The 15,998-nt window shown below is 54.3% G+C and overlaps 1 protein-coding gene across 2 annotated transcripts; it reads right to left on the bottom strand.

The window, feature by feature from the left end:
* Positions 1 to 3,663: 3,663 nt before the first annotated feature.
* LOC116942087 (E3 ubiquitin-protein ligase Rnf220-like) lies at positions 3,664 to 15,880 on the bottom strand. Of its 2 annotated transcripts, none has more exons than XM_032953659.2 (11): positions 15,660 to 15,880; positions 13,458 to 13,500; positions 12,494 to 12,636; positions 11,943 to 12,120; positions 11,332 to 11,425; positions 10,520 to 10,606; positions 8,905 to 8,963; positions 8,218 to 8,293; positions 7,058 to 7,166; positions 5,925 to 5,999; positions 3,664 to 4,900 (listed from the first exon to the last, which is right to left on the bottom strand). In XM_032953659.2, the coding sequence occupies exons 1-11, from the start codon at positions 15,723 to 15,725 to the stop codon at positions 4,829 to 4,831; spliced, it is 1,002 nt and encodes a 333-aa protein (XP_032809550.1). In that variant the 5' UTR covers positions 15,726 to 15,880; the 3' UTR covers positions 3,664 to 4,828. The 2 variants fall into 2 exon arrangements, with proteins under 2 accessions (XP_032809550.1, XP_032809559.1); XM_032953668.2 differs by having other exon boundaries at positions 11,943 to 12,117; positions 15,660 to 15,879.
* Between the last annotated feature and the right edge of the window lie 118 nt (positions 15,881 to 15,998).

Below are 15,998 nucleotides of genomic sequence, written 5' to 3'. Positions count from 1 at the left end.
TTGGGGGTTGGTAGGGCGAGGTACGGATTTGCTTTGTACCGAGGAGGTCACAGACCTTGTTGGAACAGTCGAAGAACAATTCCGACCCTGGTCGGTCAGAAGCTGCTCGGGTGTGCATCCTTACCTAAAATGTCGCCGTGCAAACAAAAAAAAAGCATCTGTGATGGACGAGGTCAACTGATCTTGTAAGGGCCACGCCATGGGCCAGCGCGTGAGGTACTCGACCCCAACCAACAGATACTTGTGGCCTCGCCGAGAAGTTGGGAATGGGCCCAAAACGTCAAGGGCCACAAGTTCGTTGACGCCAGAAACCTGTGGGACTGCAGCGGGGGGGGGGGGGGGGGGGGGCCGGAGGCGTCCCATGCGCGCAATCCTGGCAGCCCGTGGCAAATAGCGCCACGTCGCTTTCCATGCCCGGCCAGTAGTAGCCCCGCGTTAACGGTCCACACGGTTTTCGTGGGTCCCGAGGTGCATCAATTTCTCGTGAATTACACGAGTCGAGTTTTCCCCCCCCCCCGGACGGGTGTGAGCACCACAATACAGAACCCCCCTCCAGCTCTGCGCCCCAACGCATGAGACCGGCACGCAGGGCAACGGCCGGGTCGGCCGTCGGGCTCGACTCTGGGCGTAATGGTTGCCAGATTTAACCTTGGTCTCCCTCGCGAGGGAGGCAGCTGGGCGCACCTCTAAGAAGAGCCGCGTCGGTCGGCCGTCGCCACCAACCGGAGCCCTGCAACGGCTCGAGCCAGTCGTGCCGTGCACTGCACTGCACGCTGACTTGGCCTGTGGCAACCGAGATGAGGCGTCGGCATGCTGTGCCCCCTTCACGTGAATGACGTTGAACGCACACTCCTACGGCGCCTCAAGCCAGCGGGACAGCTGACCTGAGGGGTTGATGGATGCGCGGGGAGTATTGTAAGGCGGCGCGGTCCGTCCGTACGATGAACCGCCTGCCATACAAGACGGGCCTAGACAACTGGATGACGTACACAGTCTTCTTGGGTTCTTTCGGTAAAGTCACGTAGAATGAGAATAAAATAATAAAATAACACAATAAAATTCTCACGACGTTTCGGCCACAACGCAAGCGGCCGTCTTCAGGTGAAAGGAACAGACCTGTCGGGACGACAGAGCTTCAATGAACGATGTTAAGATTCGTAGCGACTTTTAAGCTGGTTGGGAGAAGTGAGGCACCTTGACAAAGGGGTTTACATATCAAATAGCTGAGGGATTAGCTTGTGACGTACACAATGGCAAGTCGTTTTGTTTGTTTGTTATTTTCTTTGAGCCGATCTACGTGACTTTACCGAAAGACCCAAGAATATAAATGTGTCACGGCACAGCTATTGTCTTCGTTGAGGGATTTTGTGGCGGGACAGCGAGACCAGTTTGAGGCTTTTGAAAGGGCAGCCTTAAATGTGACAGCTGTCTCTCAGTCGTAAGAGCAGGATCTTCAGCGAAAGAGGAAACTAAAAACATTTGCAGGTGAGCGCTCGGAGCCAGGTGTGACACTTGAGGGGAGGGAGAAGTTCTAAAAAGAAACAGTCTACGTGGTCATTGATAAGCTAGTGGCATGCCTTGAACATCGCTTGGACGTGTACAAGCGTTTGACCGGTCTGTTAATGTTAGATCAGGTGTCTAACAGTGATGTCACAGTAGAAAAGGTAAATGCACTGTCCGCTGCATATCCATCAGACCTGGACGTGGACTTCGCCAACGAACTCATCCAATTCTCAAGTCTTCCATGTCTGACTCTTGAGGGTGAGAAGTGCCCAACTAAATTGCCCGAGACGTTGCAGGGGCACATCGTCTGCTAGTCGGCGTTCCCCAATGTTTTCGTGGCACTTCGGGATTTTTTTTGTTCCTCCCCCACTACCTTTGCCAGCGACAAATTGCCAGGGTGGAGCGGACATTTTCCCTTTTGAGGCAGAATCAAAAACCGAGTTGCGTGTTGCCAAAGACGTCTCGAGCTCATTGTCACGCGTGTCAATAGAGCCAGACCTTGTCAGACAGCGAGGTTTTGACGATCTCGTGGATGATTTTGCGAGGAGGAAAGCCTAGAAAGACACCAATAAAGGAAAGCGTGTTGGACCATGATCCGGCCCTGTCTACAGGCCCCGGCACTAGCTCCATCCGGCACTCGCTCCGAGCCGATTGCGGATCTTCCAAGGACTGCTTCGCGACGTTCCGGCGGATACCCCTCCTCTTAACGACGGTAATCGGGTTCCAACAAAGCGGCCGTTAGGTGGTTTAGTCATTAAGCGAGTACGGGAAATGCGCGTTAAAGGCAAGATTCGTCTCGGGCAGCATCGAAAGTTACCCCCGCTCACCTCGCCTTTTCTCACCCAAGATGACGTACTTCATGACACTTGAACAAATGGACAATAGATGAAGATGCTAACATCAATATAAGCACAGTAGTAGAAACGTGGTTAATCAATGCATTGCTATTTACTGTACTGACAACAGCCCATCGTTAACAGGGGGATGGTAGGTAAGCGAACATTGGGCTCTATGGAGACACTACACTACTATACACTACACTATACACTGGGCTCTATAGAGACACTACACTATACACTACACTACATTACACTACACATTGGGCTCTATGGAGACACTACACTACTATACACTACACTATACACTACACCACTATACATTGGGCTCTATGGAGACACTACACTACTATACACTACACATTACAATACACTACACATTGGGCTCTATGGAGACATTACACTATACACTACATTATACACTACACCACTATACATTAAGCTCTATGGAGACACTACACTACTATACACTACACTTTGCACTACACATTGGGCTCTATGGAAACACCACTACTATACACTACACTATTCATTGGGCTCTATGGAGACACTACACTACTATACATTGGGCTGTATGGAGACACTACACTACTATACACTACTATACATTGGGCTCTATGAAGACACTACACTACTATACATTGGGTTCTATGGAGACACTACACTACTATACACTACACACTACTATACATTGAGCTCTATGGAGACACTACACTACTATACACTACACTATTCATTGGGCTCTATGGAGACACTACACTACTATACATTGGGCTGTATGGAGACACTACACTACTATACATTGGGCTGTATGGAGACACTACACTACTATACATTGGGCTCTATGGAGACACTACACTACTATACACTATACATTGGGCTCTATGGAGACACTACACTACTATACACTACTATATACTGGGCTCTATGGAGACACTACACTACTATACACTACATTGGGCTCTATGGAGACACTACACTACTATACACTACACTATACACTACATTGGGCTCTATGGAGACACACTACTATATAGTACACATTGGGCTCTATGGAGGCCCGTCGTGAATTGGTCGCTAACACATTCATTGCGGCTCAATATATTAGAGTTTTATTTTTTTACCGACATGCTCTTGGACCAGAGCAGCCTCACAATTTACCGAGCAATGCTCCCTGGGGGATCACAAAAGCGGAGCCAAGGGGGAAATCATCCCCCCCCCAAATCATCCCCCCCCCCCCCCCAAATCAAATCACGGCCTGTTGCGCCACACCTCAGGACTGCAAGCAAACCCCGAACCCATGACGGCTCGGCAGTCTCGAGGGTCCTGGGAATTGTTTTTATTAATGCACACACTATCACCGTCATCACGTTATGTACACTTCTTGAAGAAAAAAAAAAGAAAATCCGAGCAAAAGAAACGTCGTGGAGTCGGGCGCAAAAGAGGCAATCCGGGCCAAAATCCAAAGCGACTTTCCTCACGCGCGCAACACGGGGACAACCCCCCTGGCGACACAACCCGGGGAGACGACACGCACACACACGCACACACACGCACACACACACCTGTCTCAGAATCAACAGACTCAACACACAGTCCTACACCAAACTCGGCTCCCCGTCATACACGTCCACTTGCGCGGTGGTGACGACGGTGACGACCATGGAGATATATAAAATATCTCTGAGACCATTTGGATTGTGGGTGGTGATGGTGGGTGGGGGTGGGGTCCACATGATGCACTGTGGCTCCCCATCAGCCCTCACGGGTTCAACCATGGCAACTTGCCTCCAAACTTCAAACTGGCTCTGCCCGGCACGGCGACCCCGAAGAATATTTCCGCACCCAGCAAACCGCATTCGGTAAGCCCCTCTTGCCGCGGCTACTAGTCGCCTGACACCTTCCGATCTACTAAATGACCTTGTAATTAATCAGTGACGAATTAAGCCGTAGGGCACACCACATCGATTAAACCTCATCGTGGCTGTGCCTATTATTATGTGCCACCTACTCCAGCCTATCAGCGACCCGAACAAAAGTTGACAAAATAAGAATCCCCCGACGACGAGGCTTCCCCGGCTCCTCGCCTCTTCTCGATCGAACGTCGCAACAGAGGGGCGGGCGGGCGGGCGGGCGGGCGACCCGCGGAGCGAAGGAGAGACAGCGACGGGAGTCGTCGGGGGGAGCGCTCGGCTGCACGGCGTCGAGTCCGTGCCGTTCACGCGCGAGTCCACGCCACGGACGGCGGCCGCGGCCTTTGCGGACAGGTAAACCTCATTACCTAGGAAGTTCCCCTTGCTCTGCCCGTGTTGCTCCAAAGTGCCAGGGATTTGGCGAACCTCGACGCTCTGCTGGGGTCGCCAGGAGTGGCGATGGCGAGGTCACGGGTAGGAGGCAACAGCTTCACTCGTCGGGAGGAGGAGGAGGGGGGGGGGCTGAATCACGGGTGGAGGCGGTTGTGGGTTTACAAGATGGCGGCGGGGGTGGGGTCACAGGTAGACACGGCGGAGGTCGCGAGGCGACGTGATGGCGTTACAGCGAGGGCACAGCTTCTTGGCACCCTGGAGGAGGCAGGGAAATGGTGGTCACACGGTTGTCAGATGGTAAACACCGGCGTGTTGTGAGCAATGCCATTGGGAGGGGGGCGCCGGGGGAGGAGGCTGACGCTAATTTGCTCATTATCTTCATAGCGTTCACGACGACTAAAGTTACGAACGTGCCAGGGGCTATTAGCCCCTCCACCTTCATTAAATGACCAAAAACAATACAGAAAGACGAAACTCGAGAGAAGCTTTCTGGGTATTTTGACAGAATGTGGATCCTGATGGCAGCAGAGAACCGTCTAGTCTTGACGTCAGGGGGACCTTTACCGTCCACTGTGGAGCAGACGATGCGGACTATCACCAGTGCCGGATTACCCTCGTAGCAAAAGTAGCTACAACATATGTAGTAGTAGCTACACATATGTAGTAGCTAAAACTACATATGTAGTAGCTACTACATATGTAGTAGCTACTACATATGTAGCTGAAAGTGCGGTACTCGTAGCTACAACATATGTTGCTGCTACTACATATGTAGTAGCTACTACTACATATGTACTACATATGTTGCTACGGGCGTCGCACTTTCAAGGGCCCTGCGCTAAACGCTTTCAAGCTATAAATTCCGGTTCAGTGATTCTGCACCAGCTCTATTACTATAGTACTATACCGCCTTCGACTTTTACGAACGACCGGGTGTTTATGCTTAGCGATTTGTCGTATTATCTCGCCGTACAGCAAATGAAAAAATACAATTACTTTACCGTGCAAGTAAAAAAACATGTGTGTGTTTTAATATTTACGTGTTTTTTTTAAATTTAGGGCCCCTTTATAACATAATGCTACGGGCCCCGCACTAGCTTACTCCGCCACCGGGTGTTATTAGGGTTATTGTACCCGCAGTAATAACTGGCACAGCCGCTCGATTCGAACCGTGAACCTTGGCAACAGGTGGCGAACGCGCTGCCGATGGGCTGCGTCACCGCAACCGTTTGTGTGCGTGCGTCGTGCGTGCGGGTGTACGCAGTGCTTGGCTAATCACCAGGGAACGCAGCCAACACTCCTCACAGTGCACGTGCCAGCACTGCACGGACACCAGCGGCTGAGTGTAAGGCTCCTGCAAAGACAAAGATCCCCCGTGTAGCCTTAACAGACTGTTCGGGGCAAGTGCTGTTAGCTAGCGCCTGCTCTCACACACACACACACGTGTAGTGACAAAAAGACAGATCTCCCATGTAGCCTTAACAGACTGTTGGGGCAAGTGCTGTTAGCTAGCGCCTGCTCTCACACACACGTGTAGTGACAAACAGACACAGATCCCCCGTGTAGCCTTAACAGACTGTTCGGGGCAAATGCTGTTAACTAGCGCCTGTTCTCACACACACACACACGTGTAATGACAAAAAGACAGATCTCCCATGTAGCCTTAACAGACTGTTGGGGCAAGTGCTGTTAGCTAGCGCATGCTCTCACACACACGTGTAGTGAAAAAAAGACACAGATCCCCCGTGTAGCCTTAACAGGCTGTTCGGGGCAAGTGCTGTTAACTAGCGCCTGTTCTCACACACACACACGTAGTGACAAAAAGACACAGATCTCCCATGTAGCCTTAACAGACTGTTGGGGCAGGTGCTGTTAGCGTGTAGCACCTATGAAGGCCGGCACGGCGCACGAGGAGGTGGTATGGCCAGAACACCCAGCTGGCTTCCTCTCCCCAGTGCTGATGTTTTCAGATTGCACCGGGCATTCATTTAAGGCCGAGTCGGCCATTGATGCTAATTCACAAAGACAAAGATCCCCTGTATAGCCTTAACAGACTGCTGGGACAAGTGCCGTTCGTGGGTAGCACCTACATACATCCAAATTCACACAAGTGCACAAACACACACGTACTACGACACGTATCCACACTCACGTTTTGAGTGTACAGGAATTGTCAATTAAGCGTTTTGAGATTTTATGCAGGAATTAAAACATTTCCACATTGTAGTTTGCTGCGGTGCCTCTCCAGGCTGCAGGGGTCACGTGGAATAAACACAAACGTACGAATCGATGCACCCTCAACACCTCATCAAGACCCGCATATTTACAACAGGGGCAAGCAACAGCAGCCCACCGCTGCTTGACGACAATGTCACCAGTAGCTGGTGCCACGTAAACGTGCAAGAGACTCGCCATGCATATGAGGCAGTGGTAGCGGTCTCCTCTCTCCACCAGCCTCTCCAGCTCCTGAACCCGAGCCTTCAGCGCCTGGATCATCACACCGCTGGAGCTGCTGCCCGGCCTGAAAGCAGAAGGGAAAAAGTGGCGCCCACTGACCACTCGCCCACTGCCAGCCTTTACAACAACAGGGCCGCTAGGTCTTCCGGGTGGACTTTCCGCCGGTTATTTGCCGAGCCGAGCCAGATGGGAATCGTGATACTCCGGCGGCCTCAGGCGACAGCTCAATCTGGCTTGGTGACAGCGCAATCCGACAGCTCCATCTACAGCAGGGGTGGGGAACCTTTTTTCTGCCAAGGGCCATTTGGGTATTTAGAACATCATTCGCGGGCCATACAAAATTGTCGTTTCAAAAATGAGCCTGTTATATTTGGTCAGACATTTCATTAACGCGCCCCTAATGTGATGGCTGGAACCCTGATCTACAGCGTCCATCCAAGCACCATCAAGGCTCAAGATCTGGATAAGATTGGTCACATTCCAGCTGATTTGGTCAAAGGCACAAATACAATTATCCTCCATCTAACCCTACACAGGCCATTGGGGCGAGTACTGTTAGTGCGCACCCATCAAGGCCGGCGCGGGGCACGGCCGGGTGGTGTGGCTAGCACCACCGTGATGATGTTTACACACCGCGACAGGCAGGCACTCATTAGGGGAGATGACTGATACACACACAGGCACACAAAGACAAAGATCCCCCGTTTAGCCTTGACAAACTGTTGGGGCAAGTGCTGTTAGCTGGCACCTATGAAGGCCGGCACGGCACACGAGGGGGTGGGTGGCCAGCACCACGCCCGACCGCCTTTGTCTCCCCCGTGGCGATATTTACACACCGCACCGGGTACTCATTTGAGGCCGAGTCGACCTAGGGGAGGCACAGGACCGGTTCAGATAATCGTCACCGTTGTTGGCCATGAGCGGGAATCGAACTCGGGTGGCTGAGTTCGTAGCGCAGTGCGCTAAACGCTACACCACCGCTCCCCAGACACACACACGCGTGCGCGCGCGGACACACACACCCGCACACACACGCACGCACACACACACACGCACACACACACACGCACACACACGCACACACACACACGCCAGGCGTTTGTGCCGTCCCTCACCTGTGGATGTCGCTGTTGCGCTGCGTCCTGCTCTTCTCGCTGCTCCCTGCGGCGCTGCTCGTAGACGGAATGTCGTCTGTGGGGGTCGCGGTGGAACCAAAAGAGTTGTCGCAAACAGAGCGCAAAATCAAGACGGGCGTGTAGGTGAGCGTGGACGTGAGCGTGTATGTAAGCGTGTAGGTGAGCGTGTACGTGTGTGTGTATGTAAGCGTGTACGTGTGTGTGTACGTGTGCGTGTACGTGCGTGTGTACGTGTGCGTGTATGTAAGCGTGTACGTGTGCGTGTGCGTGTACGTGAGCGTGTACGTGAGCATGTGTGTCTGTATGTAAGCGTGTACGTGTGTGTGTACGTGTGCGTGTACGTGTGCTTGTACGTGTGCGTGTATGTAAGCGTGTATGTAAGCGTGTATGTGTGCGTGTAGGTGAGCGTGGATGTGTGAGTGTACGTGTGTGTGTATGTAAGCGTGTACGTGTGTGTACGTGTGCGTGTACGTGTGCGTGTACGTGTGCGTGTACGTGCGCGTGTGCGTACGTGCGTGCGTACGTGCGCGTGTACGTGTGCGTGTACGTGTGCGTGTACGTGTGCGTGTACGTGAGCGTGTATGTGTGTGTGTGTATGTAAGCGTGTACGTGTGTGTGTACGTGTGCGTGTGCTTGTGCGTGTACGTGTGTGCACTTGGAACCCACCCTCTGGTCGCTCCCACTTCGGAGGTTCTCCACTCAGCCTCGCACAGGGGACATCTCCACTGCACACGCACACGTGTTCACACACGTACAGTCACACCGCGCACACGTGTTCACACGTGTTCACACACGTACACAAGTCACGCACGCACACGTGTTCACACGTGTTCACACACGTACAGTCACGCACGCACACGTGTTCACACGTGTTCACACGTGTTCACACACATACACAGTCACGCACACACACGTGTTCACACACGTACACAGTCACGCGCACACACGTGTTCACACGTGTTCACACACGTACAGTCACACCGCGCACACGTGTTCACACACGTACAGTTACACCGCGCACACGTGTTCACACGTGTTCACACACGTACACAGTCACGCACACGTGTTCACACACGTACACAGTCACGCGCACACACGTGTTCACACGTGTTCACACACGTACACAGTACAGTCACGCACGCACACGTGTTCACACGTGTTCACACACGTACACAGTCACACACACACACGTGTTCACACACGTACACAGTCACGCACACACACGTGTTCACACGTGTTCACACACGTACACAGTCACGCACGCACACGTGTTCACACACGTACAGTCACGCACGCACACGTGTTCACACGCGTACACAGTCACGCACGCACACGTGTTCACACGCGTACACAGTCACGCACGCACACGTGTTCACACACGTACACAGTCACGCACGCACACGTGTTCACACGCGTAGTCACACACGCACACGTGTTCACACGCGTACACAGTCACGCACGCACACGTGTTCACACACGTACAGTCACACACGCACACGTGTTCACACGCGTACAGTCACGCACGTGCACCCACTCGTACACGTGCATACGTGCCACTGCACCCACGGCGTGTGCGTTACAGGGTGGCATCAATCATGTGTAAGTTAGGGGAAGACCCTGGCGGATTATTGTAGGGGTCAGTGTTAGGGTTAGACCCAGGGGGATCATTGTAGGGGTCAGTGTTAGGGGTCAGTGTTAGGGGTGGACCCAGGGGGATCATTGTAGGGGTCAGTGTTAGGGAGTAGACCCAGGGGGATTATTGTAGGGGTCAGTGTTAGGGGTCAGTGTTAGGGGTAGACCCAGGGGGATTATTGTAGGGGTCAGTGTTAGGGGTAGACCCAGGGGGATTATTGTAGGGGTCAGTGTTAGGGGTAGACCCAGGGGGGTCATTGTATGGGTCAGTGTTAGGGGGTAGACCCAGGGGGATTATTGTAGGGGTCAGTGTTAGGGGGTAGACCCAGGGGGGTCATTGTAGGGGTCAGTGTTAGGGGTAGACCCAGGGGGATCATTGTAGGGGTCATTGTAGGGGTAGACCCAGGGGGATCATTGTAGGGGTCAGTGTTAGGGGTCAGTGTTAGGGGTAGACCCAGGGGGATCATTGTAGGGGTCATTGTAGGGGTAGACCCAGGGGGATCATTGTAGGGGTCAGTGTTAGGGGTCAGTGTTAGGGGTAGACCCAGGGGGATCATTGTAGGGGTCATTGTAGGGGTAGACCCAGGGGGATCATTGTAGGGGTGCCGAGTGTTGCGAGCCGAGGGGAGACACGGGGCGCTGCCCTCACTTGATGAGGGCCCCGCGGAGGGCTTGCCGCTCCAGGGCATCTCCCTGCCCGTCCTCGTCGCACGGAACCACGTCCGCCTCCGAGTACCTGCTCGCCGCCGCTCAGGAACTCAAAAAAACTCGCAAGGCACGGCGACTCGGGACTGCGACGATACTACAATGAACTTTTTATTTTATTTTACCGGCTAAGGCCCACGGAGCCCTGTAGCTCTTTCTCAGAAGCGAACAAAAACAATAGCTCAACAAAGCGGATCATCGCGTGGCAATTCATGGCAGCCAAACTACTCTTGAACACGTCGATTCGAAGTGTGGAGGAAAAAACTGGAAGACCTGGAGAAAAATGCACGCGACCACGGGGACAGAGAGAGACGCAAACTCCAAATATACAGCAGCAGGCGTCATGCAATACGTGACGTGGATTTACCGGGCATCGATATGAGCCCGCATCTCAAGACGTTGGATGGACGCAGTGGCCATATTGATCTCATAGAAAGAGGCCGAGGAGAAGAGATTGGCCTGCAGCCTGGACTTGGAACAGGGCAAGGGAGCTGACAGCACGGACGGCTGAGGGAAGGGAGTTCTTGACTAGAAGGGCAGCGTCCCACTGAGCCAAGGTTGACTGGGGGAAGCTTCGACAAGAAAGTCTTCACTGCAGAAGCGGAGAGTTCACGGGAGGGGAGTATCAAGAGAGGGGAATGGTAGGAGAGTATGTGGAGGGGAGCAGAGTGGAATGGTAGGCAGAGGGAGGTTCCCACGGAGGGTCTGGTAGACGTGTTAACAGTGGATGAAAGGCTTTGAGTGCCGGGAGGATACTGGGGAGAGCCGAACTGCAGACTCTGGTCTCCCTCTACGTCCAGCTCCCCCTCACTCTCCTGGCAGACACCGCTGTTCGTTACGAACCCCGAGCCTGCACGCGGGGGACACACAGAGGCAGACGCATACGCATAGGAAGACATACAAAGATAAAGATCCCCCGTGTAGCCTTGACAGACTGTAGGGGCAAGTGCTGTTAGCGAGCACCTATGAAGGCCGAAACGGTACACGAGGGGGTGGGTGGCCAGCACCACGCCCGACCGCCTTAGTCTCCCCAGTGGCGATGTTTTTATCCACCGCACCAGGTACTCATTTGAGGCTGAGTCGACCTAGGGGAGGCCCAGGACCGGTTCAGATAATCGTCACTGGTGTTGGCCGTGAGCGGGAATCGAACCCGGGTCGCCAGGTTCATAGCGCAGCGCGCTAACCGCTGCACTACCGCTCCCCACATAGGAAGACATACACACACACACATACATGCGGAGAGGCTGTTGAATGCCAGCAGTCAAACACAGGCAATCGCACGCAGTCATGCACATGGGCTTGGGCAGGGCTTTCATCCAGCAGTGGACGATTCCACCTGGTGGCGGCAGGTGCGCGCGTGCATTCACCACGGTATCCTCCAACGAGCAGGGAGCTGGCCCGGACGCGCGTCTCCCCGCACCACTCGTACTCCTCAAACGACTCCTCCTCCGAGCTGCTCCCGTCCACGCAAACCTTCAGCTCCTCCCGACCACCGCCGCCGCTGCCGCTACCGCCACCGCCACGGTTCTCGGCCATGCAGCCCTGCTAACACGACAGCACACAGCAATATACACCCGTACATAACAACAACAACCGCCAATCGCACACACTCGCACACACAACAAGACAAAGATCACCCGTATAGCCGTAACCACTGTTGCGGCTAGTGCTGTTAGCGAGCAGCACCTGTGAAGATACAACAGCACAACGGCCGCCATTAAGCTACCAGGTGGCGGCGACCCCGAGTTCGAGTCCTGGGCCTTCCCTAGGTCAACGTAGCCTTAAAATGAGCACCTGCTACGGCGTGTTAACAGTGGATGGACACAGGCGGCCGGCTGCGGTGTTGGCCACTGACCCTGCCCCTCGTGTGCCCCCCCCTCCCCGTCGTGGCAACCTTAACAGGGGCTCGCGAACGCACCCGCGAGAGGCAAGCGTTGACGTGCTGGCTGCGCTCGTGCAGGGAGCCCGAGAGGGGACCGCCGCACACGGGGCACGGCTGCGCTTGCTGCGACTGCTTGCGCCGCTTGGCTCCTCCTCCCCCGCCCGACGGCGCGCGAAGGCCTGGCGGGGAAGCAACGGTCGCACGCGGTTCCAAACAAATGTCGCCCATCAAACCACCGGCACAGGTTTGGCATATGCGCCGTTCATCCAGCGCGTCGGCCATCGCGACGTTTGCTGCGTTTCGCGTACGATCCTAGTCAAAAGTCAGAGCGATTTATCATTCAAGTGACCATCTAAGGTTGCTCATCACCAGTTTCCAGTCCTGGGCCAGCTGTGGGAACGTCGCATTTCTATGGCGGAACCGACTTTCGACATCCCCACAAAGTGGTACCCCTCTTTACAAACAATCGTACCCATGATGATGGGCCGAGTTTAACTCGCAACCTCCCACAACCTTAAATCAAGCGAAAAGTACAGCTGCAGTATTAACTGGGGCGGCCACTGCGCCTGAACCATAAACCCCTAGACAGGTGGTCTTCACTAATTTTCAGGAGAGGGGCCACTTTCGCCGATAAGACATCATCAGTGTGACAAGGGCCGCCACCCATTTGAAACCGTTTGGGTTTGACAGCACAATGGGGGTGGTGTTTTCACATTTGCGTGTTGTTGGGGTCCAAACTAAGGGCCACAAGGGGCCGCAAGTGGCCCGCGGGCCTCAAAGTGAAGAACTACTGCTCACGAACAATCAGAAAATGCTACCGCTTGGCCATATTGTAACCTGTTCATCATTGTTATCAAGCCAGTTCCAATATTGTAGATGTTTTATAAGCCTTAAAATACGGTAACTGCAAGGTTGTGGGCACGGGGGGAGGGAGATTTCATGCCATCACGTCGTGGGATGTGAGTGCAGGCCTGGGGTGCTGTCATGATGAGCCTTGTACCATTCTCTCTTGAGTGCCTCCCTCCCTTCACCCGCACCAGCGCCTGCAAGAGATGCACAGAGGGGGATAAGATTCAGTGGGGGCCATGGCCCCCGAAATGGGGACCCACTTAAAGGGAAATCGTTCTCCCTTTACCCATAACTCGCCAACTGGAGACTCATACATTTATTAGCCTGGGCCATAACCTTTTTCGGAAACTTAATTTTACGAGAAACCGACTCTTTATTTAGACTGGAGGAATCCGATGAGCTATGAAGCTTTTTTTCACAGGTGATCTTCTTAATATGGGTCACCTTAAAATAGTCTCCGCCTTCAGTAACCAGCGTGAGGCATGGTCAACCACCAGAGGACGTGGAGAGCCCTTCACCCTTAACCACAGACACTGAAATTCACAACCACTTTTCACAGGGACCCCTTACCAACTCCTGACCCCTTAACCAGGGAGTCCCATTAACCCCACGGGGTCCAACTCTAAAATGTAACCCAGAGCCGAGGTCAATGTCAAATGCAACGGCACCGTCAGCTAAAATGAACCAGCGCACTGCGATTGAAATTACAATAATAGCGAATTTGCACAATCACAAATGTAACAGAGCTTGGGTCCAGAGGAATACAGCAAGCGAACCGTCAATTAAAAATATAAGAGTAGGTTTTACCCTTTCTGGCAATAAAACAGTTGTGTTACGATGGTGAAACACCAAACAGAAACATTTTGCAGGGAATCATGTCTGCATTAACCCAACACAGGCTTGTGAAATAGCAGTGCATTGCCTTTGAAACTGATTGGAGCACACCAGTGACTGCTTTCTTTAGATACCTAGTCTCAAACAGAGTTAAACAAGAGGGTAGCACAAAGACAATGCCACGATGAGGACTTTGGGAGCTCCGAGCGAGGTCCCATGATGAACCGTCAAATGTTAGGCCCCTTACGCAGGCGACCCATTAATCTCAAGAGACCCCCGAGTTCATCACCCCGTATCTCTCGGCAACATTCAACGAAGATCCCTTCAACACACGCACACCGCTGGAGTCATGGGACCCTTAACTGTTGACCCCCCTTAACGTTAAACCCCTAAACCGGGCACCCATTAACGCGAGGTCCGTAACCACCCGGAACCCCCCTAGACCACTCATCTCTGTGCCGTTCATGAGACCCCTCAAACAGGGGGGGTCCCCCTTAACTCTCCAGACTCCTTAAACAGGGGGAGGGGGTCCCTCTTAACTCGAGACCCCTTGAACAGGGGGAGGGGGTCCCCCTAAACTCTCCAGACCCCTTAAACAGGGGGGGTCCCCCTTAACTCTCGAGACCCCTTAAACAGGGGGGGCGTCCCCCTTAACTCTCCAGACCCCTTAAACAGTGGGGGGGTCCCCCTCAACTCGAGACCCCTTAAACAGGGGGGGTCCCCCTTAACTCTCCAGACCCCTTAAACAGTGGGGGGGGCGTCCCCCTTAACTCTCCAGACCCCTCAAACAGGGGGGGTCCCCCTTAACTCTCGAGACCCCTAAACAGGGGGGGTCCCTTAACTCTCCAGACCCCTTAAAGAGGGAGGGGGGGTCCGCCTTAACTCTCCAGACCCCTTAAATAGGGGGGGGGTCCCTTAACTCTCGAGACCCCTTAAACAAGGGGGGGTCCCCCTTAACTCTCCAGACCCCTTAAACAGGGGGGGGTCCCCCTTAACTCGAGACCCCTTAAACAGGGGGGTCCCCCTTAACTCGAGACCCCTTAAACAGGGGGGGTCCCCCTTAACTCTCCAGACCCCTTAAACAGGGGGGGGGGTCCCCCTTAACTCGAGACCCCTTAAACAGGGGGGGTCCCTTAACTCTCCAGATCCCTTGAACAGGGGGGGGGTCCCCCTTAACTCAAGACCCCTTAAACAGGGGGGGTCCCCCTTAACTCTCCAGACCCCTTAAACAGGGGGGGTCCCTTAACTCTCGAGACCCCTTAAACAGGGGGGGGGGGGTCCCCCTTAACTCTCGAGCCCCGTGAGCAACGACGAAAACCCCGCTTCACATTTCCCAGTTCACACAACAAAACATCTCACCCCCCCCCCCCCCGCGTGAGCGCCCCCCCTCGACCAATGGGGGAAGAGCGCGGCTCTCGCCACCCAAAGCGCTCTACCAAATTGAGAGCGCGGCGGCGGCGGCGCCGACGACTCCCCCGCCCGCGTCGCTACCCCCGTTCGCTTCCCGCCTCGAACTCGCCTGGGCGCCGCGCCCGCTCCCCGCCGCCGCCGCCGCCTCCTCCTCCCCGGCCTCTGCCGCCTCCATTGGCGCGGGACGGAGGCGGCGATCGCGGGGCCGTGGTGTCCGATGGCTGCGGATGGTGGCGGTGTTGTTGCGTCTCCTCCAGCCGCGGCCGCGGCGGCCGCCTCAGTTTTCTGTGATGCCGCCTCCAAGGCAGCCGGTGGTGGGTGGGTGGGGGGAAGAGGGCGGGGTTTGCCGGTGACGTCACGGCAGGGCGAGCGCTGTTGATTGGCCCGCGAGAGACGGTGTCGCTATTTATTATGTTAATTTTTTTTTGGGGCGTGAGCGTTTGCGAGG

This window comes from Petromyzon marinus, chromosome 1 (assembly GCF_048934315.1).
Source record: "Petromyzon marinus isolate PM22_M1 ecotype Great Lakes invasive population chromosome 1, UKy_Petmar_22M1.pri1.0, whole genome shotgun sequence".
Taxonomy (NCBI): domain Eukaryota; kingdom Metazoa; phylum Chordata; class Hyperoartia; order Petromyzontiformes; family Petromyzontidae; genus Petromyzon; species Petromyzon marinus.
Note: the sequence above shows the minus strand (reverse complement) of the source record. Positions and strands in the feature narration are given on the sequence as shown.